This window comes from Lichenostomus cassidix, chromosome 1 (genome assembly GCF_008360975.1).
Source record: "Lichenostomus cassidix isolate B80296 chromosome 1, HeHo_3.0, whole genome shotgun sequence".
NCBI classification, from domain to species: domain Eukaryota; kingdom Metazoa; phylum Chordata; class Aves; order Passeriformes; family Meliphagidae; genus Lichenostomus; species Lichenostomus cassidix.
The window spans coordinates 61,918,800-61,944,798 of NC_139479.1; the positions used below are offsets into that span (position 1 = coordinate 61,918,800).

Below are 25,999 nucleotides of genomic sequence, written 5' to 3' on the forward strand. Positions count from 1 at the left end.
TAAATTACTTGGGCTATTAGCAGACCCAAGGAAACAAGTTATAAACTAAGTAGCTTATTTGTTTTTTAATGGAAGCTGCCTCCTACATAAGCTGAGTCTACTCATAAAATCATAATAAGTTGCAGTATTTTGGGGGTTTGGTAACCAAAAGGGACTTAAATAATTAAAACTACATTTCAGTGTTTAGAGAATTTCGTTGGACAGCAGAAATTCTTGTTGTATTTACTGCCAATATATTCTGCCTTTAGGATACCACACAGCTATGGTTACACAGATTTTAATAGCATTGTCTTTTGTCACTCTTTCCCAATAAGGGACAATTTCTGTATACTGAAAATAACCGTTTTTTTAAAGTCATATGGTATGCATGCTTTCTAAAGCTGTGTTCACTTAAGTAACATACTAATTTCCAACTGTCTATTTATGTAAGTAAAGTGGGATCAGCTCCATTGTGTACATACTTCTGTGTCCTCTGAATGTTGTTGCATATATGTATTCTACCGTACCAGAAGCATGCAGCTCTATCTACAGCACTGTTTCTCTCAGCACAGTGGTAAAGTTTTGAAACAATTTCCTGTACCAACCTCACTTACCTTGCATTGGTTCAGCTGGTAGGATAATTCTGGGCTGTAAAAATTAGATTGCTGGCAGAGAAAACAAAAGCAGAAGCTCTGTTCCAGATGTACCAGATGCACACCAACCCCTAATGGAGACATGGTAAAACCAATGATCCTCCAAGCAGCTTTCTGTCATGGACTTGATGGAATCATTCACTCTAGAGCACAGGGCTAAATCTAGCCAAGCATGATTCCATTAACCGTAAACAGTGGAGCTGAAAGCAGCTTGGCACTAAGTGTTTTGATCTATTGATCTGTTCCTGTTGTACCAGGATGTTTATTGGTGTGTGTGTGTACATGTCCCCATCTCATTTCAAATGTCAGTGAAAACTTATGTCATAGGGTTGCTTTGTCCCCTGCTATTGAATATAGCCATGATATCCCATTCTTCTCCCCCTTTTCTGGTTAAATGTTTCATACAAAAGGTTACATTACAGTTTCTGTTGTGACTTCATTCCTACAGCATTTTACTAGGAAATTTAGAACAATTTATTTGTTGGCATCCCATATACTAAAGTTACTGACACCACAACACACACAATTCAAGTTATGGCAAGATTATCTCTAGGTATTACCAACAGTCATGTATTTCTGTGAATTTACAAACATTTGGAGAGGGTATTAGGTGAGGTGCTTCAGGGGCAGACCCTTGTTTCTGGTCTAGTTGATGACCCACCCTTGTTTACTGAGAGCATTTCCTGCTTCAGTACTTTGATCCATTTGTGGGCTTGTGCCTGCTCTCCACCAGAGTCCCACGTGCTGCACAGCCCAGATGTGCCATCTGTCCCATGCTCAACACACCTCAGCTCTACACATCTTACAGATTCTCACCATGGCATTGCATATGCTGCTGTCATTGCTTGGAACTTCTGACAGCACTGGTAAGGGCTGCACTCAGGTCCCTCAAAGGCTGTCCTGTCACATCTCCCATTTGCTAATTTTTCACAAGCCCCTGCACTACAGAGTCTGCCAGAGGCTGCCACAAAGGCCCCTGTTTTCTGAGTGGCATGTGGCTTCCTTCAGGGTTCAAGACCTCTTAACAGGTAGACGGATAGGGGGAGGAGAAGGAAAAAAAGATTTTAGAACTGCCTGAATTGTGAAAGAGTTTTGAGAGTCCTGACTGCCATCCTGGTAGTTTGTTTGCTAACAGCTTCATGCAGGCAATGGCTGCTGCAGGAGCAGTATGGCAAGTGCCTCCTGGTTTAGTGTTGGTGGGCTGAATCAGAGACAGAGCAAAAATCAGACACTTCTTGCCCTTTCTCTCACTATTGATGCAGAGTGTGAGGTCTGTCAGTTCGCCAGTTCATTTCTAGGGAGAAATCTAGTTGTTATGCTGTAGAACACATCCTACAGCAGTGTGGCATAAAAGCGATGTGATTGAGAGTGGAAACAGGAGCCTTAGGGGAAGATAGGCTCATGCCGTAAATATACCAGGTTGTTTGTTAGATATAGCACACTTGACATTAAGCCTTTAATTGGCCTTTTTTTTTCTTGCTATTTCCTGTTTTTCTTTCATCAAATTTAAGGGGTTTACTATTTCTGATTTTAAGTATCTATAGAGACATACTCTTCAACTGTCATTTCTCTTTTGGTGCATGGTGTCTCTCACTGTACAGGTTATTGAGGATAATGGTGTTCGAAGGGTTGTGGTGGTTCCCCAGGCTCCAGAATTTCATCCTGGTGGTCACACAGTGATACACAGACCTCCACATCCCCCACTGCCTGGCTTCCTTCCTCTTCCAGCCATGATACCCCCTCCACCCCGTCACATCTACTCACCTGTGACTGGAGCCGGTGACATGGCAACGCAGTACATTCCGCAGTATCACACTTCACAAGTCTATGGGGATGTGGGTAAGTAGCTCATTGAATATTGCAAGTTTTGTCAAAGGCAATAATGTTCTGCTCATTTTCAGCATCTGTTACACTGTTGTGTGGGCTTTGTCAAGCAAGACTTATAGCTTGAATGGGAGTCATACACAAAAAAATTTATGTGGATACCAGCCTTGATTTGGCTGAAGCTTATTATTCCAGAAGTTCTTTTAATTTATTTGGCTTGTCTGTTCAGTGATCCGCTAAACACAGAGATTACTTCTTACATGTATCAGTTACAGATTTTCCCAGGAAAGCAATGAGAAACTGTTTGTAGAGATTCAGCATTTAAATTCAATACCTGAGCACTGTTCTGAGATCTCAGGTCTTTCAAGTATCCCATTTAAAGCATAAAATAGGAATTCCTAGAATTGATTAAGGAAAAAAGTGGTCCATTTTTCATAAAACTATGCATTTAATTGAATGTCTCTTTGAAATCCGGTTGGAGTAATGAGGTGCCATTAATCTAAACTTAATAAAGAGTCGAAGCCATCTTTGGTAGTGTTATTGACATCTGCCTTTAATATGGTTTAGTGGCGAAGTGTATGTGTGTTCTAATTCAGGGGCTGGGTTGTTAGATTAATGTTTACATTTCTTCCTTTAAATAAGGCAGGTGCCAACCTTGAAAGAGTTTCAGAGAGCAATTCTAAGCCGCTGTTTTAAGAGAAAGTTAGAAGCTGTGGAGAGGGAGGCTAAACACCACTTCTCAACATTCTATGATACTACTAAAATAATACAAAAATGGCCCTTATATATTTGCTGAGCTTAAATAGTCAGGATGTACAAAACAGTCAGGTAAAAATGTACCAATGTCTTAATCCGCCTGGAATTCTTAGTGTTTCTGTATTCTTATGTTGTACTTTATTTCTTCTTGCGCTGTTTTGATAACAGTACGTTACTAGATGCTCCTTGGGTGCTTATTTGTAGTTTTATTAATTTTCTGATTTCCTGTAGATGCCAGTTGTTTGCTTTTAGTTTGCTAAATTAAGAAATTGGAGTATGATAATTAAATGCATAAAAGATAAATGATACTTCTTAATGGAATAATATTTTTTTAGATTTCAGCTGCTAGGTGATATCACTTTAAATATTAATTCAGTGGTAATTTGCTAAACTGCAAATGTAAAAAAAAATTGATAAAGTGGTATTTTTTACTTTATTTTCAATATATATGTAAAATGCCCTTGGCTTTAGGAAAGTAAAGGATTGATACTGTAATTTGTTATTTATTTGCTACAGATTTCGTATTTAATTCTGGATCTCTGGCTATAGCTTTCAAAAGTCAAAACCCACAGTTAGGCTCCAACATGAGGAATCTAAATTTAAGGGAAAAAACCAAACAAAAAGCAAAATATAAAAATAGCCCAAACCCAGATGCTCATAGAGCCATGGTAGTTCCCTGGCAGGAGCACTGAACTCTCTGAAGGTAGTGAAAGTCACATTTCTAAGTAGATGCAGCTTATCTAGAAGTCTTCCATCAAACTTTCTGGGAATTAAGCTGACCTTAAAAAAAAAAAACAAAAAAAAAACAGAAATGGAGAAGTTCTCTAGGTTTTGGGATTTTTTTTATCCTTGCAAGGAAGTTCTTATTTGATCTTATTTTCAGTACTTCTCATCACATAAGGAGTAACAAATAATGTATTCTTTAGACTGACTGATCCAACTTACCTGAAAATGAGCAAATTCTATACTGATTTTGAAGGATGTATTTTTTTTTAAGTATTCAGCATTTATTGTAGGCAGGGTTACACTGAGGAAAGACTTGCTATATATGCTTTTTCTAAGCATAAAGGTGACATGAATACAAGCATTAGAATTGGACAGAAAAGTTCACCAGTTTGCAGTTTAATGCTGTCATTGGTCTGGTGCTGGCTTCTTTCCAAAGCCACTTCTGACTTAGAGATGAGACTTTGGTGCTACTGCAGCAATGCCTCTGGTGGCTGTGTACAGGTATAGTGCACTTACAAGGCCTGTCTTCAGTATCTTAGTGTCTTTTCATTGCCCCATAAATCATAGGTTCTATGTTTCTATGCGTTTATGGGGTTTCCTCCCTGTTGATTCCTGCTGAAGCATCATTAAAGTATTAGAGCTTTAGTTGCATTTCAAAACTTAAACTAATGGATTTTTTTTTCAACATTAGATCAAACCTCCTCCAGTCTAATCAAGTAGCACATTTTTTCTGTATAGACTTTATCATGTACCTTACAGCTCAAGGAAGATTATAGAAACATTTCAAAAATAAGTGGAGAAAAGATGGAAAAAGGAAAGATTACGCTTTCTCCTTTAACATGCTGTCCATTTAGTGTGTATCAGCTTACCTGCTGGCCACTTCGGTTTTCAGATAGGAGTAGAGATACAATTTTACACACAGGTGCACATACAACTCATATAGCATTTTCAGGTAGATTTTTAATTAGATTCTGTCCCTAATGATTTTTTTTTTCTTCCATCTTTTTCTTTTAGATACTCTGCCTGCTCATGGAAGATCCAACTTTAGAGATGAAAGGTCTAGTAAAACATACGAAAGGTTACAAAAAAAGTTAAAAGACAGACATGGAACTCAGAAGGATAAGTTAAACAGTCCTCCATCATCTCCTCAGAAATGTCATTCTCCTACAAGTGAACCTAATGGATTTACAAAAGGACAAGATGCAGCTAGTATAAGCACAGGTTCTACCAAATGCAAGTCTTTGGGTAAAGGAAAAAGCAATTCTCAGACAGACACAGAAGTAGAAGGTAAGTGTTATTAAAAATACTACCTATGCAAACACATTATTATATGGTGCAAGTCCGGTGTCTGGCTGAGCACAGCAGTTGTAGATAGAACACCACGGTTTGAAGTCTTGAACTTCAGTAGCAGCCTGTAACTGCCCTGACTTACATGGAGTAGAGTGAAGGGTGAGCAACCTGTTCATCATATGGGAATGTGGACCTAAGAGAACAAAAACTCCTGGTATGGAAGTCTCCATGTAAATCTGAGAAAGTGTTGTGAGTCATCCTTCATGACACTGTTTAAAGAAAAATCTCTTCTTTGTTCAGACTGCTTGTGTTTTAAGGAATCACTGAATATTGATGGCCTGCTTGATATTGTAAAAAACATGGAAAGAATCAAGTGTCTGAATCTGGAAACATACATTCAACTCGATAAAGAAGAATATTTTGTAAAAGAGATACTGCTGTTACATAAAATTGACCAATCCCATCCCACTCATTGTTGAAAGGTCCTTGTAGAAAAAGGTTGGTCTTCACATTAGTCCCTGTGAGTTCATGTTTTCTAAGACACTACCATAGGGAGTGCCTAATTAATAATATTTTTATTTCACTTGGAAAGCTTGAGATCTCATAGATGGACTGAATTCACTCAGTCATACAGTTATTGTCAAATCTGGTAATATGTCATTGTGCAGCTTTGAGATCACTTCAGATTCTGAACACAACATCAAAGACTTGTCATCAGCCAAGAGCAGTGTTTTCAGAATAAGGAAGTGTAACTGGTGATACTAAGGGAAATAAACCATGATTTTTCTCAATTCTCTGAAGTTTGCTTTGAGATAATAATTATGTGTCAATGTATGATAGATTGCTGTAAACCAAAAGAATTGTGAAGAAAGTACATCTAATCAAAACCAAGAAATCTCAATGTATGAGAGCTGTTTAAAAACGTGTAGATGATACCCTGTAAAATCTTAGTACCATGGGTCACCTGTGAGATGCAACCTAAAGTCAGAAGCTGGGAGCTATTGCTCCAAACTTGAATACTTGTCACTATAGTTCCAGAGTGCCATCTTGTTTTGACTTCAGTTTACTTTCTGTTAGTTGGTGTTTATCTGTGAGCTAACTTTAACAAGGCACAAGTGATAAAATGTGCTGTTGTTTACACATGTTACAAAAATGATGATGATGATGTTTCATTTTACATGAAAAATGGGAAAGTCCACTTTTCAAAATTATTTCAGGAAACATGGGGAAAATTATGTACTGAGACTTAGACTTGTCAAACAGAAGTCAGTGACTTAGAGTTGTCATACAAGTCAGAAAAGCATTTGATTTTTTTTCAACAGCATAAAGCATCTTAGAAACAAAGTTGCAAACAGATTTGATCTGTGTTTTTTTAAAGGTTTTTGTCAGGCTTTGTTTTTATTTTATGTTTAGTTTAAGGCAGATTAAATGAATTAAAATGCCTTGCCACACCTTCAAAATTCAATAGCCTTTTCACTTACGCTATTGAGATAAAATTTAAATATTGTATGAGAAAAGCAGATAAAACCTTTTTGTAAACTATAAATCCTTTGTAAAGCTCAGCTATACCTTCAGCTGGCACAAAATACCTTAGGCTGTTTTCCTTGCAATTGAGGGAGGCCAGCAGTGTTACCAGTAGGGTTCCAGCTGATGTGCAATAATGTATTTAAACTACTGTAACTTGACTGCATCTACATCCAAAGAGAAATCTGCAGGAAATATCCAAGATCTGAAGTTCTCCAGAGCAGCAGTTGGTTTAAAGTTATACATTAATAAATGATAACCAGGCTTTTTGTATTCCATAAAGCATAGAAGGGCTTTAGAAATAGTTTTATATTAACAACTTCTTTGGAAGCTTTTTTGGTTTTGTGTTACCCTGGATGAATGCAAGTTAGCAAGATGTTCTACTTTATAAATGCTTTCTTTTGTGTGCAGCTGTTGCATTTGAAGAGCTATTTCACTGTAAAATTATTGCCCAATATTCATGGGTACTTCTTTTCTGCTTTGATTTTGTTTTTTAAGAAAAGGATGAAGAAACAAAAGCACTGGAAGCACTTCTTTCTAATATAGCCAAGCCAGTGGTAAGTAACAAAATCTTTCCATAAAATCAGAATATATCTTTTGCTATTTTACACAGTCACACGTCCTTTTCTCTCTCCTGAATTTAAAGGGTCTTTAACTTTCCATTCTAAAGCAACTTCACGTCACTTCCAGTCACTGTACTGTAAACAACTGAAGTAATTTTTAGGATATTAATATTTATGGAACTAAAACTGTCTTGATACTTGTTTTGCAGAATTCTTCCTGGCTACTCTGTGAATCTCAGTATTAACAGAATTATTTAAAAAACATACATAGAAAGATTATAACATTGCCAGTAGCATAGTGATGCTGCTTAATGGAATATGATGCTTAACATAATATTTTACTGCAGAATCTGTTCTTAATTTCGTGTAACTGTCTTTAGTCTAAACTGTTCAGGAAACAATTCTACACGCCACATATTTCTAGGCATGAGAGATACCTGGCAAGGTTTTTGAAACGTCACCAAAAATGAGGTTTTGTAAAAACTTATTTGCAAAGTAGAGAAAAAATATGACCTATTTCTCCTTAAGAGTCTCTGGCCACGTCCAGGGAAGAGACATGTAAAATTCACCAAAGGTGACTGTCAGCAGTGGACTACCTGCTTGAAAATCTACAAATTTCTTTTCAGTTTGTAAAACTAATGCATACTTTTGTGTAGCTACTCTTTAAAGCATTATTGCCAAGTTCAGTAGTGTCTTGCATTTTAGAGCAAGCCTGTATTTTTTCTTTTATCATCTGGACCTTCCCTGGTCTCAGCCTTTCTGTGACAATTTGCACATCTTTTCCAAAATCTGTACTGCAATCCTCAGCCCACCATCTTGCGTGAGTAAAAGTTGTGTGTTCTCCATTTTAGAACAGTCCATACACCAAAATTCCAGGAAGAGCTTGTCAGGGGTTTGTCCAGTTAGTCAGCTACTTCTTCCATTCATCAGCTGCATACCTTCTTCCCTTCACTTTCCAGGCAACCTCACCCCAATTTAGTGCCCTAGTCTTGATTCTTCTTTCATATGTTTCTTTACAGCCTGATGAGGAGAGGCCAAGAGAGCTGGGGCTGTTTAGCCTGGAGAAGTGAAGGCTCAGAGGGGATCTTATCAATGTATATAGATATCTGCAAGGCAAGTGCACAGAGGATGGAGCCAGGCTCTTTTCAGTGTGCCCAGCATCAGAACCAGAGGCAGTGGGCCTAAACTGAAACACAGGAGGTTCCCTCTGAACCTCAGGAAACACTTTTTTACTGTGGGGATAAAATTAAAAAAAAACTTGCCCAGAGAGTTTGTAAAAAAAAAAAAAAAACTTGCCCAGAGAGTTTGTGGAGACTCCCTCTTTGGAGGTACTGAAAAGCTGTCTGGACATAGTTCCAGGCAGCTGACTTTACATGGCTCTGCTTAAACTAGGGAGTTGGACTAGATGATCTCCAGAGGTCCCTTCCAACTTCAGCCATTCTGTGATTCTGTTGTTCTCCAAGGGTTGAGCAGGGATTGTATAGAGGAAGTCCTGAACATTTGGTGTCCTGCTGTGTCCAAGCATCAGAATGGGCTGGCATGTCTTCAGTGCCCCTGTGTCTTTGGTGGCTAAGCAGCATGGAGGTGGGGTCTGTCTGCAACTGGGGTCTTATCAATGGCTGCATTGCCAAGGGGAATTCTAAGCTCTCTCTGAATGACTGTGAGAAGAACAGATCAGCAGGTGGGGTCTTGCTAATGACATAGGGAAGAGCAGTGCAGTGCCAGTACTATCATGTTTTCTTTCACTTCCTTCTACCCTCAACACTCAACCATCCATGCCTTTTAAGCAAGCACACAATTTCCCCTCCCCGCCATGTCCTTGCTTAAACATCATTGTATGTAGCTGTGTGCAACAAGTGATCTCTGCAGGCCTCAGAAGACATCACAGGCACAGGCAGTCTGATACAGATACATAGTGTACATTAGGCAAAAAGCCAAACTTCCAGCACTTGGAGAGGTTTATGCTTTATGAAGGCAAGGAACTGGCAGGGCTATGAGTGGGTGGAAGACTAGCTGATGTGCAGCTTGGGGGAGTGTGGTGTGATGTGATAGGAGTCTGTGTTACCTACTTGGGCCTTTCAGGATCACAAGCAGCCATCCCACATTTTCATCTAGTGTTTTCCTCATTTTCCCACAAGTGAACCACGACATAGTTTTTTCACACCTTCTCTTTGTAATTCTCATCAGAAATATTCCTGCAGGTCTTTTATTAATGTTTTGGTTGAATGACTCACTGTGAAGACTGTGGTTTCTGCTGGATCATCAGTGCTGTTCCTTGGGTAAACAGTGCTGGCACAGGCATTACTGGCTGTGGTGGTGGTAATATAATTCAATGGTCATACCAGGGTGCTGTCCAGTAGAGTATCCATTGCACCATATCCTGCTCCAGAAAGCCTGGAGTAATGCTGAAGCCTATGACCTGTTCATGCCTCAATGCCCAGGTCCAGGGCATGCACATCTAAATCAGGTGATGGTCTCCGTCACATACTTTCATTCACAAATATCTGTCAGTTCTATGCAGTATCGGATGCATCAATTTTGCTACCTCCAAATTCCTATTAGATTCTGATTTCCTTGAACTTCTCCCCATGTGGATCCCTCATCCTTTCATACATGGCAATGTTAAGTCAAGTTGCTAACATGATAGTGACACCTGACGACCCTTCTACCTAGGAAGGTCTTGAATTATTTATACCCAGATGTAAATTGGAGTGGTTCTGCAGATTGCACATCAGTGTTTGAGCAAGTCTTCACCAGCTGTCATGTCTGTTAACCAAGTAGCAAAGCAAGCAGAAGAGAAGACCTGAAAAAGCAAAAAGCAAAATGAAGAATGATACAGAAGGCTGAGTATTTAATAAGAAGAGGCAATAGCAGCTCAGAATTTGAGGGTTGGTTAATAGCATGTAAACCCCTTTGGAGAACATAATATTTTCTGGTTCTGTGTATGTTTGCAGACTTCTAAGATGTGGTGCACCCCACTCATAGTTAAATATCTTGAGTTACTGTGAATGCAGTCTGGATTGGATGTGCTAAAACTGCTCTTTTGTTTGACCCAAATGGCATGTGTAACATACTTAATGGGGAGATTCACTTTGGCGAGCTGGATTGCTAATGAAGATGCACCCACCTCTTGTTTCCACAGTGCTGAGGCCTGACTCAAGTATTGTATTCTGCTTTGCAGAGCCACACAGTGCTCAGAGCTGCAACCAGAGTCGAATGCAGCCACTTGCATAAGCATACAAAATAATAAGTATTACCAAGTTTTCTGAAAAAGCCACTCCAGAGTGTCTCGGAGCACATAATAGTAGTGGATTCTTTTGATCTTAAATTTGGTTCTTCAAAAATGCTTCTTTTTTCCTTATGTCACAGTGTTTTGGTTTTTTTAAATATCCTATGTATGGAGGAAATGTAATATGTCAGGTGGCAGTTTGGCATTAGCAAAGTTTTAGATGGGGTGTTCTGGGCAAAGCACTGAAGATAATGAGTCAGTGGGACATAAGGAGAACAGTGAGAATGATCAGATTTGGTAGGTGAGGGGGAACTCAAATGCTAACAGTCTTCAAATGCATAAGAAGCAACTGCAAAAGGAAGGGAAAATGTTCAACTCCGTGGTGGCTAGGACTAGTAGGCTTGTATGGTAGTGAGAGAGACATTGCCTGGATGCTAGGGGAAAAAATGCCACTGTTAAAGTAGTTAAAACTAGGAAGAGATCATCTTAAAATAGATCTAATAGTCCTGAAGTACAGGAGCTCCTTGAGGAACCAACATTTCTTTTCCTCAGAAGGGTGGGGTAAAGATTTTCCAGGAGGGAACTTCTATCAGATGCTTTCCGCAACTCCGAAGACTTCCAGAAATGCTAGAATTTTACTGCAGTGGTTATAGACAGTGTTAGTCTAGTTTATGATTGCATCAAGATAGTAGTGGAACTTTTCTTACCAGATTTTAAAGAGAAGCTTCAGTGTGTAGTCCCACCAGCATTTGATCCCTTTTAGGGTATGATGGAAAATCATGTTAGTGCATAAGAGTTTAGTGACATTTATTTCCAAGATGTTTGGTCTCACATAATGGGATTTTTCTTCCTCTGTGTTTGCTGTCAATAAGTCATGTCCTCTCTGCTTCACTCTTGAAGTTGACCTATTCAGTTTTTTAGTTCAGTACATTATAGCATTTTGAGATCACCAGTTGTGAAGATAGCTTTTTGATTCTGATACTCAGGTAATAGATTTTCAAAAGCAATTATTCCCAAAATAGACATATGTTACAGTCTTACTGTAAAACTACTCATTTCATATAATGAAATGTGTTTTGAGTTCTCTTATAAATTATTGGAAACAGTAGATGGGTGCCACATATAAACCACAACAGCAGATGTGCAGTACTTACAGACTCTCACAAATTTCTAGGCATTCTTCTATAATGTATCCTAAAAATTTATAATCATCTGCATGCATTTGTGCATTCACCTACAAAAACATGAGCATTCTCAGCCCCTTGCAGCACATACAGGTTTCAAGCAGCACCCACTCTTCTGGGAGTGTGGGTGGCCCCTACTTAGGTGTCTCCTGTGGAAGATGTGGGTGCTTCAGTAGCTTTGTGTGTAACTGGACTGTTCCCTAGAATCTGTTGTTCCCTATGATCTGCTAATCCACAGGCCATTGAGAAAGCTCCACCAGGTCCCATGCACCCACTGGAGCTGTGAGTCTGTGCCTGCTGCACCCCAAACTGCTGTTGCACCAGCTGGGGTGCAGCTACTCACAGCATCCATCAGGCCTGGGCTGGAGGCAGCAGTGGTTGGCAGGGCAATTTCTTACAATGTCAAGCCAGGTTTTGACCATTGCTCTGTTCCATCCGTCTTTTGCCCCTCTGTTACAATTTTTCATGCTACCTCTACACTTTTGAAGCTGATGGAGTTCTGTGTTTCAAGAGTCTCCTTGTGATTCTCCATTTCCATTTAAGCCACCTGAGGGTCACTGCCTTCAACACATTTAGTCTGCTGGAGCCAGAACTTGTTGGATATTTGGAAGTGTTGCATTCACACACACTGGTTATACGTATATTTCTGTCACACCATCTATTCTTATCTGCACCTTTCTGCAGCAGGTGGGGTACGCAGGCAAAGGCCACCACAGAAATTCTTCAGGATATTTTCTCATATATATTTATGCGTATGTACATTGACCTTGTAAGCATGCCTTCATCTCTGTGTATTTCATAAGCACCAAGACGTTATTAAGAATTCATAGTTAGTCCCTGTGGCTTCAGAGGAAAAGGTGCCTGAAGCACGGTTTAATGAAGTGCCCGATGACGCAGGGTGTGCTTCACACTCCTGTGCCTCACCAGTGCTCCAGTCCATGTCTCAGCAGCCCACTGGGTGGCGTTCGGGACCAACAGGCATCTCTGCCCTCAGCCTCCTGCCCGGCATTGCATTTTTCTCATGGCATTCCTTGCATTTCCAGCCTGATTTCATCTGTAAAAACTAGTTAGTGGCTATTGTATCAGTATAAATACTCTGATTTGCTAATGGTATATGATTTTCTTTTCTCTTCTTTGATCCTTTGTGGCAAAGTTACATTTGTATATAATAGCATTTACATAGAGAGATCTCCAAACTTTGTGTTCCTACAGGTATCAGATATTCAGGCGAGAACAGCACTGCTGATGTGGTCCCCTCCATCCAGTGATACTGGAGAAGACACAGACAAGAATGACATACCGGAGGTTTATACTTACGAAGTGATGATTTCAAGTACTGGAAAAGATGGAAAGTACAGAACTGTGTACATGTACGTGTTGGTTAATTTTATTTAATTGCTGCGGCATTGAAATATGTGGCTTAAAACCTGCGGATTAAAAATCTACTTCTTGTCCAGAAAATTTAACAATTAGCAGTTTTGTGTAACTTTTTTGAAATGGGCTACTTTTTTTCAGTAGAATTTGTTTCATTTTGTTAATGAAGTCTCTGCCATCAACTGGAATGTAAAGACTTTGTTCTTACATGTTGGAGGCATATTTTAATACCACTTTTGCTGTATTTCAACTGGCTGCACTACATACCATGGGTACTCAAATAGTGAGACATACAAGTAGTGAGAAAAATAAATTATATTATTTTTTTTAATGTCAGCACATTCTCCTGTTCCCAGTAAGGTTATCTCTCCCTTCCCTAAAACTGCTCTTGGTAAGAGACAGTCTTATGATAGAAAAAAAATAACTAAATTCATACAGAATACAACTCATAGCAGCAGCAAAGCAAACAAAACTCTTCAATTGTTTCATTCCTAACAAAATGGTTTTCAGTCAGTTTTTTGCAGTTTGGAGAAATATGACAGTCAAATTTAGAATTAAGGGTATAGAGCTCTCTAATAGTTATAAACCTTTGTATCTAGCTAGTTTATCGTAGTTACCTTCCATGGATTTCATGTAATTACAAGTTGAGTATCCCTATCCAAGAAACTAGAGGAGGAGAAATGACCTTTGCTAAGATAAGCTGATGTCAGCAAACACAGACTAATATTGTTTTGGTGCCTTTTCTGTTTCCTAGCCTCTAACAAGTAGGTATGTGCAGTCAAGTACAGTTTTAGATAATTGTTTTTGCAAGGCTGGTCTGAGCTTCTGTAGGCTCCAGTACTTCAATGGTTTTTTTGATTAATAACATACATGCATACACATGCAGCTTGTCTTGCTAAGTAAAGAAGAAAATAATTGCTACTTTTTAGAAAGCACCAAACAAAATAGTTTGTTTTGTGCACCAGGGCAAAAGAACAGGAATAACACGAGAAGCCTCTAAAATTCAAAGATAAATGTATTTACATATTGCTATATTTAACAAAAGACAAACTGTTAGCAAATACAATTCATAGAAGATGTGTTGAATGAGTTAGATGATACATGTCTTTTTTTATAAATTTATGGAATTCTGAAACAGTCTTTAAAACAAACTTGTATCTCTTTCCAGTGGAGAAGAAAATAAAGTTACTGTAAATGATCTCAGGCCAGCAACTGATTACCATGCAAAGTGAGTATCTCATTTTCTTTTCATTAAATTCAGTGGAAATGTTTGAAAAGTTTCATGGTGTATTTGCCTAAGCCTTCAGAGACAGTCTTTACCACTTCTCACCCTCTTTTAAGTCACAAATCAACATTTTTGCCTTAGCTGACCACTCAGTCCATTTTGAACAACACAAGACAAGACTGGTGCACCTTCATCCTGCATCCATGCTCTTTCCTTTATGCCAGCAGTTACCTTTTTCTGTTCTTGGAGCCAGGCACAGATGCTGCTTTCTCTCAATTTTACACAAGCAGCAGAGGAAAGTACCTTGCCCTGGAAGATGCTCTCTGTGTGGCCACCTGAAGGTCATGTTATGCTGCTTTTGCTTTGCTTCAGTAGATCAGTGAACCTGACCCCATATGCATGACAGTGTGCATCCAGCTCAGTGTAGTTCCACCCTTCTAGCAGAATTTACTATTTCAGTAGGTCAGAAGAAATAGCATAGGATTGGGAAGATGTGGTTAGGTGGTGTTCTTCCCTCTTTTTTTAAATATTGGAGAGTCATCTGGACCTGAACTTGGCAAGGGATGCAAAGAGTAAGGGCTTCTATACCTTTGTCATCCAGAAACTAAGGTCAGAGAAAGCGTATTCTCCTGATTGAACACAACTGGCAAACTGGGAACAATGGATGAGGAAGATGCTGAGGTACTTGACAACCTTTTTGCCTCAGTCTTCATTGGCAACCTCTCTTCTCATACCTCTCCAGTGGATGGACAGCAGGATGGGGACTGGGAAAGGAAAGTCCTTCCCACAGTAAGAGAAGTACAGGTTTGAGACCACCTGAAGAACCTGTGCATAAGTCTGTATCTGTATCTGACTCTGTATCCCAGAGTCCTGAGGTAATTAGGTAATGTAGTTGCCAAACCACTCCATCATATTTGAAAAGTCATGGGAACCAGGTGAAGTCCTTTGTGACTGGAAAAAGGAAAACATTACACCCATTTTTTTAAAGGGTGGAAAGGAAGACTGTGGAAACTACCAGCCTGTCATCCTCACTTCTATGCCTGGGATGATCATGGAACAGATCCTTCTAGATGCCATGCTAAGGTACATGAAGGACAAGGAGGTGATTTGGGATAGCCAGCACAGCCTCACCAAGAACAAGTCCTGCCTGATGAACCAAGTGGCCTATGATCAAGTGACTGTATCAGTGGACAAGGGACTGCAGATGTTACATGTCTGGACTTCTGTAAGATCTGTCGCTGTTGAACCGCTAGCAGAGAGAAGGAGTCCAGTCTTCAGTGTGGCAAAAATGTCTGTTTTTATTAATTAATTTCAACTTACATAGACTTTCAAAGGTCACTCAGATTGGTCAGTTCAAAACCTCCCCCCCACGCTGATTGGCCAGGCTTGAATTGTTCATATCATCCAAACTTTATCTTTGTTTATAAAACACAGGAAGAAGAGAGAAAAATTTCTCACAGGAAAGGTCTGTGCTCGCCACAAAGATCTTTGAGACAGTCCCCCCTAGTATCCTTCTTGGTGGATGAGGAATTGAGTGGATGGTCACATTCACAGAATTGTGGTCAATGGCACAATGTCCAGATGGAGATTAGTGACAAGTGGTGTCCTGCAGGGGTCTGTATTGGACTGGTATTGTCAAATTCAGGGCTTAAATGGAGCTTATATGAAAGACGGAGACATACTTTTTAGTAGGGCCGGTTGTGATAGGACAAGAGATAATGGTTTCAAACTAAAAATGGGTATAGTTAGACTAGATGTATGGAAGAAATTTTTTGCACTGAGCATGGTGAAACACTGGAACAGGTTGCTCAGAGAGATGGTGGATGCCCCATCCCTGGAAACCATTCAAGGAGAGGTTGGGCAGGGCTTTAAGCAGCCTAATCTAGTTGAAGATGTCTCTGCTTATTGCAGCGGAGTTTGGACAAGTTGACCTTGAAAGGTCTCTTCCAACCCAAACTTTCCTGATTCTTGGTTTACAAAAAAAAAACAAACAGTGTGAATACAACAGTTTACAGATAAATAAAATTGTTAAGGCAGAAATGAAAGTCTCTTTAAAAGAAGTGCCTTTTCAGGAGATAATGGCAAGTGGAGAATACCTTCTTAGACATGACTGAATGTCCAACATGTGAGGAATTTACCTCTCTTGACTGTGTGAAGAACGCCAAGATCCCTGTGTACTAATCAAGGGAAGCTATTTAGAGACAGCTGGTAGGAAGCACAGGGAGCAGAATTGTGTCAGAGTAGGGCTTCAAGTTAACAATGTTCTGCCTCTTTTCACATCAGGTTCAGGTTAGGATTCACCGTGTACAATAGCCTTTTTGACATTTGCTCAGGTGGGAGAGCTAGGTTCCCAGTCCTTGGTTTGAAGGGGTCTACACCTCCCAGACCTGTTTTCTGGAGTATTGTCCTGGTTGCCAAACGGAAAGCAAAAGAGGGCTGGTCTGTTCTTATCACAGCCCTTATATTGCCTGCAGCACAAGGTCAGGAGGATAAACGGTAAATTGGTTCAAAGCTCTTTCATAGGGAAGTGTTTCCCTGTGATTTTGTTCCTATTTTTAGTAGCATTTATGTATTTTATCCAACAAGGTTTATGTTGAAAATTCATGGAGCATAAGGGTCAATGCCTAGATTTTTTTTTTTCTATGTAAGTCCTCTAACAGCAGGCTTCATTGAGATTTTTTCTTACTTAATTCTGGTTGTTGCAGGCAATACATGGGAATTGGTGGCTTGGCCACCCAAGTTTTCCTAAACAAAATTCTACCAGTATGAACAGTGCACAAAATCAGTGAAGACTGGAACAACTCAACCACAAAGATAACTGACATATTACATATTTGCAACTGTATGCAACCACAAACAACTTTGTGTTCAACTTTAGTCACTGTTTGAATGTCTCCTTGCTATTTGTGAAATCAATAAAGCCAGATTTCCTGTGATTTGCTGTTCATGCATCCAAAATATATCAGGATTTTTGTATCTTCATAAGCTGTCAACCCAGATCTTGTATTGGTGGTCAGAGGAAAGAGTTTTGGAGAGTTTTGGTTTTGGTTTTTTTTTCAAAGGAACAGGTATATCAGAAGAAAGTAAGGTGCCAGTTGTGTTGACCCAAAGAGGAGGCAAGGCATAGCTGCACAGCTTAGGGGGCAGGGGAAGGCCAGATGATTACCATGGATTTCCTTTTGGAGACAAGCTTTTTGAAAAACAAACAATTTTTCTTCAAAACAGAAGCAAGAAGTCACTCTTGAAGTATGTGGGGAGTTAATTCGTAGCTTTATTAAGGAAAGGACAAGGTGAACACACTCAGCAGAGCATCTAAATGAGTGCAAAGGATACTCTGAAAATATATCAACAGCTTCGTTGTGCTCATCTGACGAAAGCACTTGCAGAAGAATTATTCATGTCAGTTAATATCTCTGCAACAGATAATGAGCCTGCAAAATGATACCATTATTTTCCAACCAAAGTACAGCTAATAACAGACATATTTCAAATATAATTGTGAGACTAAAGCAAACTGATGGTAATGATGTCCATCCAAAATAAAGGACTCTTCTTTCTTATTGCGTCTATTGACCGAGATGTTTCCCCCAGTTATTTATTTGTAACAGTGATATTTTAATAACAAAGCAGCAAGGCAGTAACTTAATTCGAAGTTTTCTTTGGAAACTATACAGATTCTGAAGCAAAATATTATTGATTCTTTTGCATTTTAGAGTCCAAGTAGAATGCAACTGCGTAAAGGGGAGCCCTTCAGAAGCAGAAAGTTTTACCACAGCAAGTTGTGAACCTGATACTCCAAATCTGCCCAGGATAACTAATCGGACCAAAAATTCTCTTACTCTTCAGTGGAAGGTAAGAATTGCTTCATAGCCTGTAAAATAATTATTTTAAACTCTTCAGAATTGTTGTGGATTTATCAATAAAATACCAGTTAATTGAAATTGAAAATTTTTGTCAAACTTAAAATTTCAGTCACAGTTCCATGACTGTTAATAGATTTGCTGGGTTAAATGTGGGCTTCAGTAAATAGAGAAGGATTCCCAGAAAAGCAAGGAGTCTTTGAAAATAAAGTTACCGACTTCAGTCCCTAGTGCCTTTCAAGAAATTAGAATTCTTGGTTCAAGAATAATAATAAATATTATTAAGAATTTAATTCAAGAAATTAGAAATGTGACACAAGCTTTCATTGAATGGAGACTGAACTAGGACTGTTTTGACAAGTGAAACCACCATATACGTGGAGCATCATTTGCCTTCCACTGTTCTTCTCATGGTTTGGTCCATATATGCGTTTTTTAAGTAGTCTTGTATCCAGTTTGAGTTCTAATTTTCTTCTTTTCGTGTTACAGGCATCTTGTGATAATGGTTCCAAAATCCACAGTTACCTTTTGGAATGGGATGAAGTAAGCAAGTTACTCAATTGTATTTTTAATCTTGTAATTTTTTTAAGTAACTGCATGTGACTGTGCACGTCAAGTTGTGTAAAAATTAAGACTTCTGCTTAGACCATGTGACAAATATGTAATTCTTGAAGCAATTATTAAAACACAGTTAGTGCTCCTTTTTTTTTTTCCTTGGGAGATATAAGATGATCTTAATTGCATGATTCTGCCACTCTTAATAGTGGCTTTTTCACTTGTAGTCCAATACTGCGTTGAGGAGCTGACACGGATCACTTTCCTGTAACAGTCTTTCTTTTTTAATAAGTGGTTCGATCAACTATAGCCCTGCAAACATCTTGCAGTCTCAACCTGGACAGCTATCCTGAGATGGCAGAGCTGCAGAATCTTCATGGCTTTTATTCTTTCAGCCCTGTGGAACTGGGAAATTGAAAGAAAAGAAAAAAGCTGCTAATTTAATACAGAGTTTCATATGCTACTGCCTTACTGTATGGAGATTCTTGAGTTATACTTAATTTCAAAAAAATATTTTACTTAACGTTTGAGTGTACTTCAATTGATGGATGCATGTATAATCAGGTCAATAATATAATTTATTTATTCCTTTTTAGGGAAAAGGAAATGGAGAGTTTTGCCAGTGTTATTATGGTCAACAGAAGCAGTATAGGATCACTAAACTATCACCAGCAATGGGGTACACCTTTAGGCTAGCAGCCAAAAATGACATGGGAATGAGGTAAATGGTATTACATACATAAATATAGAATGCATGTGCATGCATGTATGTGCTTCTTTAGGAAGAACATATGGTGGCATTTAAAGAAAAAGGTCTTTTGTCCAAATGATCTGAAATGGAATGTAGAATATATAGTATTTCACTTGGAAGGGACCTACAGTGATCACCTAGTCCAACCGCTTAGTTAACTCACAGTATGTGATTGGATTATTCTTTTTGCGGATAGCCTATGTGCTGGGATATTGTCCCTTCATCTACAGTGCCTGTTAGTCTCCTGTTACCCTGAAAATAGACAGAAATGACATTACCATATCAATGAATTCTTTAGAAGTTCTAGAACTTACTATAAATGCTTAGGATATGTGGTTCATGCTTTTAATTACTACTTTTCAGAATTTGTCAAGCACCAAACTGTTTTGAATTTTTGAGGGAATGACATTTGACTTCAGTAGAAGAAATAAGAACTCCGAAAAAAAGTTTTCTCAAGTTATGCTTGCACCATTGGGTGCATTAGTTCTTGAGTGTGCTTCTTGGTCATCAGGCAAAGCAGATTCACCTGGCTAACAACACACTACCAGAGCTCATCTCCTCTAGAGCAGAATCCTGGTGTCCATGCTACCTAATAGTACTTGGACCCTAAGGTCCTGTGTGGCACAAAAATAGGGTTTCCCTCACCATCATCCCAAAATTACTATTTTGCGTTTGTTTTTTAAATTCAGATATTATTAACATTGTGCTGCAGCTCACTAGAGTGGTGTTTTTATGGCATGAGAGAGGATGTGTGTTTTGTGTCCTTCAGCCGGCAGAAGGAGGTGCTTGAAGCAGCAGTGCCTGTGTGGGCAGAGTTGAAGGACAATGCAAAGAGTAGGGAGCCAGACGCAGGGTCATAATTCATGCTGGGCAGAAAGAATCTTCTGTGGACAAAATGAGAAGTATGTGAAAAATACAGCTGGCTGAGAAGATCTTTAGCATGTCTTGGGAGGCTTTGGAGCATACGCAGAGAATGCATTGCATTATGTGCCTGTTCCTGTGTCTTCCTTAATCACCTGCTTTGTGCCACTGTCAGAGGACACTGAAGTGGACTGGAATAACTTTTGGTGTGCTCCAGTAGTCTCTATTACATTACTACCTTCTGGATGATGTTCCTGGAATTAATTATTCTCTTGAGTTGCTCCTGGACTTTGTCTTGATGAGATTTAGTTGGAACTTAAAAATAAAGACAGAGAGGGAGCTGGTGGTTAAGCAGGGTCCAGTGCTTGGACTCTCCTCTTGTTCTCCTTTTACATCTGAGTGTAAATGCACCCTCTAGGAATAGCTGCACATATTACAGATTCCTCCAGCATAAGCTTTGAAGACACTGATCAGTTAAGTACCCTTCTTAAACTAATCACACTAAATAGATTTTTAAATCAATATTTCATTGCCTTGTGAGAAGATGGGCTTTATTGTCTTTATGGTATTATTTAATTAAGAAGTCTCTTGAAATAATATTTATTAGTGTAGAGTGCCTGTTTATCCCTTATGAAGGATGCTGAGAACATTAGGCATCTGGAGACAGAATTTTGTCTAAATAATTTTGCCAACAAGAACAGATATTTTATCTCTGAGTTACTAATTTTTAAATTTAATTCTAGCCTCACATGGAACAGTGGTTAAAGAAAACTGGAATAATAAAACCTGTTTTCAAAAATAGGTAATATTGTACTTCTGAGGAAATTGTTTAATAGTCATTCAAATATGGCTATGGCTGGAACTCTTTTAGTTTATTTCAGTGTATTTTGGAGTGGTTCAATCAAGTTTAGAGATTAAGTTTTTTAAGATGTGAGGTTTTTTTACCTTATATCTGCTTGGTGACTCCAATAGTTTGTTGTGAATAGAGTTAGACATACTACTTCTGTCTAGCCTCTCCTCGTGCTTTCTCCAGGGTACCTATAAAATGCTGACTTTTCTTTTTTAGTAAATATATTGTAGATATCACATAATCTCCATTCCAGAAATTTTCTTGGTTGTGACTTCTTACAAGAAAAAAAATACTATTTCCACAAATTAGAAGTTTACTCATGTTTTGTACTTTTTGCCTTCTTGCTTCACATCTCTTTGACTGTCCTCCCAGACAGTATGTCTGTTTTCTGTGCATTCATCACTCTTGATAGGGTGCTGTCTGTAAGATTTTTTTCCTTTAAATGCTAAAAACACCTCAATGCAGACCAAAATTTATAACATGTGCATTAATATAATATAGATTGACTAAGAGAGAAAGTGAAATTGAGTTATCGTTTTATTGAGATTTTTCAGGCAAGTCAGGTTCAAAACACATGAGATATTTAGCTGGTACCTTTGTTTCAGCTATACAGAGGATTTTGTTTTCAGGGCTTCCTGATGCTCACTTAGGTAATCCTTAGCTTTTAGATTAAAATTATGTCTTTGCCATTAGTTTCATATGTTTAAAAAAGCTAAACCAGCTTTGGGCTTGTAAGTGATCCTTCAGATCTGAGGTAGAAGCAGCAAAGCCAGCTGAGAGCAGGTGGGGTTTTCTAGTCTAGTTGGATGCATGTCAGACCATCTGTGCAAGCATAGGACATGTATACTGACTTTTGCATCCTCTGTTTCACAGTAGGTCTTTTTCAGGTAATTTATTTGTATTCTCATCACAAGGTATATCTAATCTAAATCAGATAAGGATAACAGTTGTGTTAGGAGATTCACTGGTATGCACTCTACTTCTTTTTCTGCAATAAGACTTTCATTTTATCAGCTCTTAAGGTAGCTCACCATTGAATGAGGCTATTACTCTATTATTTTCTGAGTCAGTAGAGAAACTAGTACTTCAAAGTAAGCTTGGGACACATAAGCAAAGTTTGTCTTGAGGTCTTGCCATAAATGCTTTTATGCCTTTATGTTTTCACTTCAAAAAGGAAGGATGCTGTAGTATTAGTATATTATTGCATATAGAGCTTTAGTGTTTTAGAATACTGAGTTATTATGAAAAAGCAAAACGTTTTGGTTAGCAAAACATTGTAATTATATCATGCAAAGGAATCTTTCAACTATGAACACGTTAACCTTGTTCAGGTGTTTTGTTACTGACAGACTCATGGGCAAGTTTAGTTGTTTGCATGTAACAGCTTGCAATTTCCCATTGCACATATGTCCAAGAAACTGTCATAGCTGTGTTTAGTAAGAATTTTGGTTTTTAGATACTAATTATTGTGTCTAGTTAGTTTACCTACTGTCTGTTTTAAACAGTGATTTTAGTGAAGAAGTCCTGTATCATACCTCAGGCACTGCCCCAACCACACCAGCAAGTCCTTTGCTGATTAATGCTGGAGTTACTTGGTTATCCCTTCAGTGGACAAAACCCTCAGGAACACCATCAGATGAAGGAATCTCATATATATTAGAGATGGAGGATGAGAACTCAGTAAGTTTAGAATACTTATTCTCAATATATTTGATACATTATTGTATTAAGTGTAGCAATGATTATTTTTGCTGAGATATTCTACTAGGAACTGTATTTTCTGAAATTAAGCTAATGAATTGTCATTGCTGTGACCAGGCCACCTAGCTTTCTTCTTTTTGTTATGTTTAGTGTTATGAAGCTCCATTCCTGCAAACTTTTAAATTGCTTATAACTTTGTGAGTTTGTGTGTGAAAGTTAAGCCTTGTAAGAGCTGGATCAAAGCAATTGCATCATGTAATGTGGTCCCTCTAGATGACATTTCAGATTAACCACATTTGTTTTAAAATTTGTACTGTTCTACCCTTTGAAAGTGTTAGGTATAATTTCCAGTGACACTGTATATGTCTTTCTTACTGTTCTTTTCTCCTTTCCTGATTGGAAAATTATTAATGAATTCTCACTTCTTAAAAAAAAATAAAAATGTGTTTACACAATGAAAAAGGTGCACTTACTACTTTGTACTTACAGTTTGAAACAGTAATTTATTTGTATGAAGTATGTTAGATCCTCTGGTGTGCAAAGATAATGTTTCAAATAATCATATTTAATTCTGCAGGGATATGGTTTCAAGCCAAAATATGATGGTGACGATCTTACCTACACAGTGAAGAATTTGAGGCGTAGTACAAAATACAAATTTAGGGTAAGATCTTTTTCATATGTTTGGGCACCAGAATAGCTTGAGATTGACTCAGAAGTGGGGAGGGCCATTTTTAAAGAAAACTAAATTTGATGCCAGTTTCTTAAAATTTCAATCTCTTAAAATTATCGGCTGAACACCTGCATTATTGTTTCTGCAGAAGGAATAAGAACCTCTGCAAGGGCATAACACAGTTTCAGGTATCTTGAAATTCCAAGTCATGTTCTTAACAGATGAGGTTTTTTATTTGGCTGTTTTGTTTCATATACATGGGCAATATTACTTAGTGTAGCTATGGGTTCTTTGATAGTAAATGCAACTGAAGGTGTTGGGATAAGGAGCAGCCTTGATGAAAAGAAAATTGTTAGTAAATCATTCATATTACCATGGTGCTGAGCCCATTCTAATTAAGTCTTGAGGGCTGAACTTCTAGTTCAGGATGAGTCTGGCCTAACTGCAAGCTTTTGGGTGTGGTTAAAAGCTAAAAAGAATACTGGCCATGGGAAGGTGATCAAATAGCCATCAAGGACTACAAGAACTTTGCCAGGACAGGCAGAGTTGCAGTCAGGAAAGCTGAGGATCAGCTAGAACTGAAATTGGCCAAAGATGTCAAGAATGACATAAAAGGTTTCTTCAGATATGTGAGAAGTAAATAGAAGCACAGGGAAGACATACAGAGGCCATTCCTAAACAGCGCAGGGAAGCAAGTTATTAATAATGCCAGTAAAGCAGAGGTTTTTAATACCTTCTTTGCCTCTGCCTTTACCAGCATAACTGGACCCCAGATCACAGGAGAAGGTAGCTGTCACAAGGCTGTGCTTTGGTCTCATGGAAGGGCTCACTCCACTCCTGGATGTTAGGAGAAGTAGCTGACTTTGCTGCAAGACTCCTATCTGTATTTGAAAAGTGATGCAGACCAAGGGATATCCCTGACGACTGGAAGAGGGTGAATGTAATAGCCTCCATCTACAAGAAGGGCCCAAGAGAGGACCCAGGGAGCTACAGGCCCAATAATCTTACTTCAGTCCCTGGAAAAGAAATGGAAAAATCTTCCTAGAAAATATTACAAGCCAAATACAGCAGGCAATTGGGGAAAAGCCTACACCAAAAGTAAATGATGCCTGACTAGCCTGATCTTGTCCAACATCAAGATAACACTTCCAGTTGGTCCAAGGAGATCAGTGGGTGTTCTTTATCTGAACTTCAGCAAGTATTCAACAGTTTGCCACAGCCTTCTCTCTGCAAAAATTGACAAGACACAAACTGAATAGGTAGTATCCAAGATGAGTAGAAAACTGGCCAACATGTCCCACTCAGAGGGTAGTGATTGATGGTTTCTAGTCAGGCTGGCAGCCTGACTGAAGTAGAAACTCCTGGGGATTGATACAAGGCCCCATGCTGTTCATTTTCACAACTGATCTTGATGATAGGCTTGAAAGCACTGTCACCAAGTTTGCTGGTGACACCACACTGAGTGATCAGATGAACGCATCAGAAAGCAAAACTACCTTACAGAAACACCTGGACAGGCTAGAAGAGTGAGGTAGCAAAAAGAGTATGAAGTTTAACAGAGACAAGTACAAAGCTCTGCACCTGGGCTGGAATAACCAAGGAGCAGCCTTGCTGAAAGGGACCTTCAGGCAAACTGGATCCTGGGCTGACTCAGCAGTGGCATTGCTAGCAGAGTAAGAGATCTTCCCACTGTATTCAGCTTGTGTCAGGTCACACCTGGAGAACTATGTCCAGTTCTGATCCACACAATTCACAAAAGATGGGCAGTCTGGGAAATGGTCCAAAGGAGGGTCCAAAAATTATGAGAGGGCTGGATAACCTGCTCTGTAATGAAAGTCTAAAGGAATTATGTATTTTCTCCCTGGAGAAGGCTCAGCGGGACCTCATCACAGTTTGCCAGGACTTACTGACTACAGAGAGGAGGGAGGTTATCCCTTTGCAAGGAGCCACCTGGAGAGTACCAGGGGCAAGAGCTGCAAGTTGCACTGGAAGGGGTTTCATCTTGGTATAGGAAAGAAATTTTCTATATACTACTCAGTGAGATCAACTAATCACTGGAAAAACCTCCCCAGAAATGTGGTTGAGTCCCCATCACTGGATGCTTTCAAGATATGACTGGACAGGGTGCTAGATAATCTCATCTAGGCTCACTTTTCCCTGAAGGGTTGGATCAGATAATCTTTCAGGTCCCTTCCAACCTAGGGTATTCTAGGTTCTGAGTCACTCTTGAATAGTTGCTTGGTTTTTCGAACGAAGCTAAAGACTTGTCCCACAGTATGAATCACAAAATCATTTAGGTTGGAAAATACCTGTAAGATCATCAAGTTGAACTGTTAACCCAGCACTAAACCATGTCCCTAAGCAACACATCTGCACATCTTTGAAATACCTCCAGGGATGGTGACTCAATCAGTTCCCTGG

At 38.9% G+C, this 25,999-nt stretch overlaps 1 protein-coding gene across 6 annotated transcripts in view; it reads left to right on the top strand.

Annotated features, from left to right (window-relative positions):
- Positions 1-25,999, top strand: part of FNDC3A (fibronectin type III domain containing 3A) — a 113,401-nt gene that overhangs the window by 66,370 nt on the left and 21,032 nt on the right. For all 6 annotated transcript variants that reach the window (XM_085059924.1, XM_085059934.1, XM_085059969.1 and 3 more), the window contains 10 exons: positions 2,234-2,471; positions 4,953-5,225; positions 7,251-7,309; positions 12,941-13,098; positions 14,271-14,330; positions 18,041-18,179; positions 18,677-18,730; positions 19,339-19,463; positions 22,710-22,884; positions 23,483-23,569. In XM_085059924.1, coding sequence (XP_084916050.1) covers positions 2,234-2,471; positions 4,953-5,225; positions 7,251-7,309; positions 12,941-13,098; positions 14,271-14,330; positions 18,041-18,179; positions 18,677-18,730; positions 19,339-19,463; positions 22,710-22,884; positions 23,483-23,569 — 1,368 coding nt within the window. The remainder of the gene's footprint in view (positions 1-2,233; positions 2,472-4,952; positions 5,226-7,250; positions 7,310-12,940; positions 13,099-14,270; positions 14,331-18,040; positions 18,180-18,676; positions 18,731-19,338; positions 19,464-22,709; positions 22,885-23,482; positions 23,570-25,999) is intronic.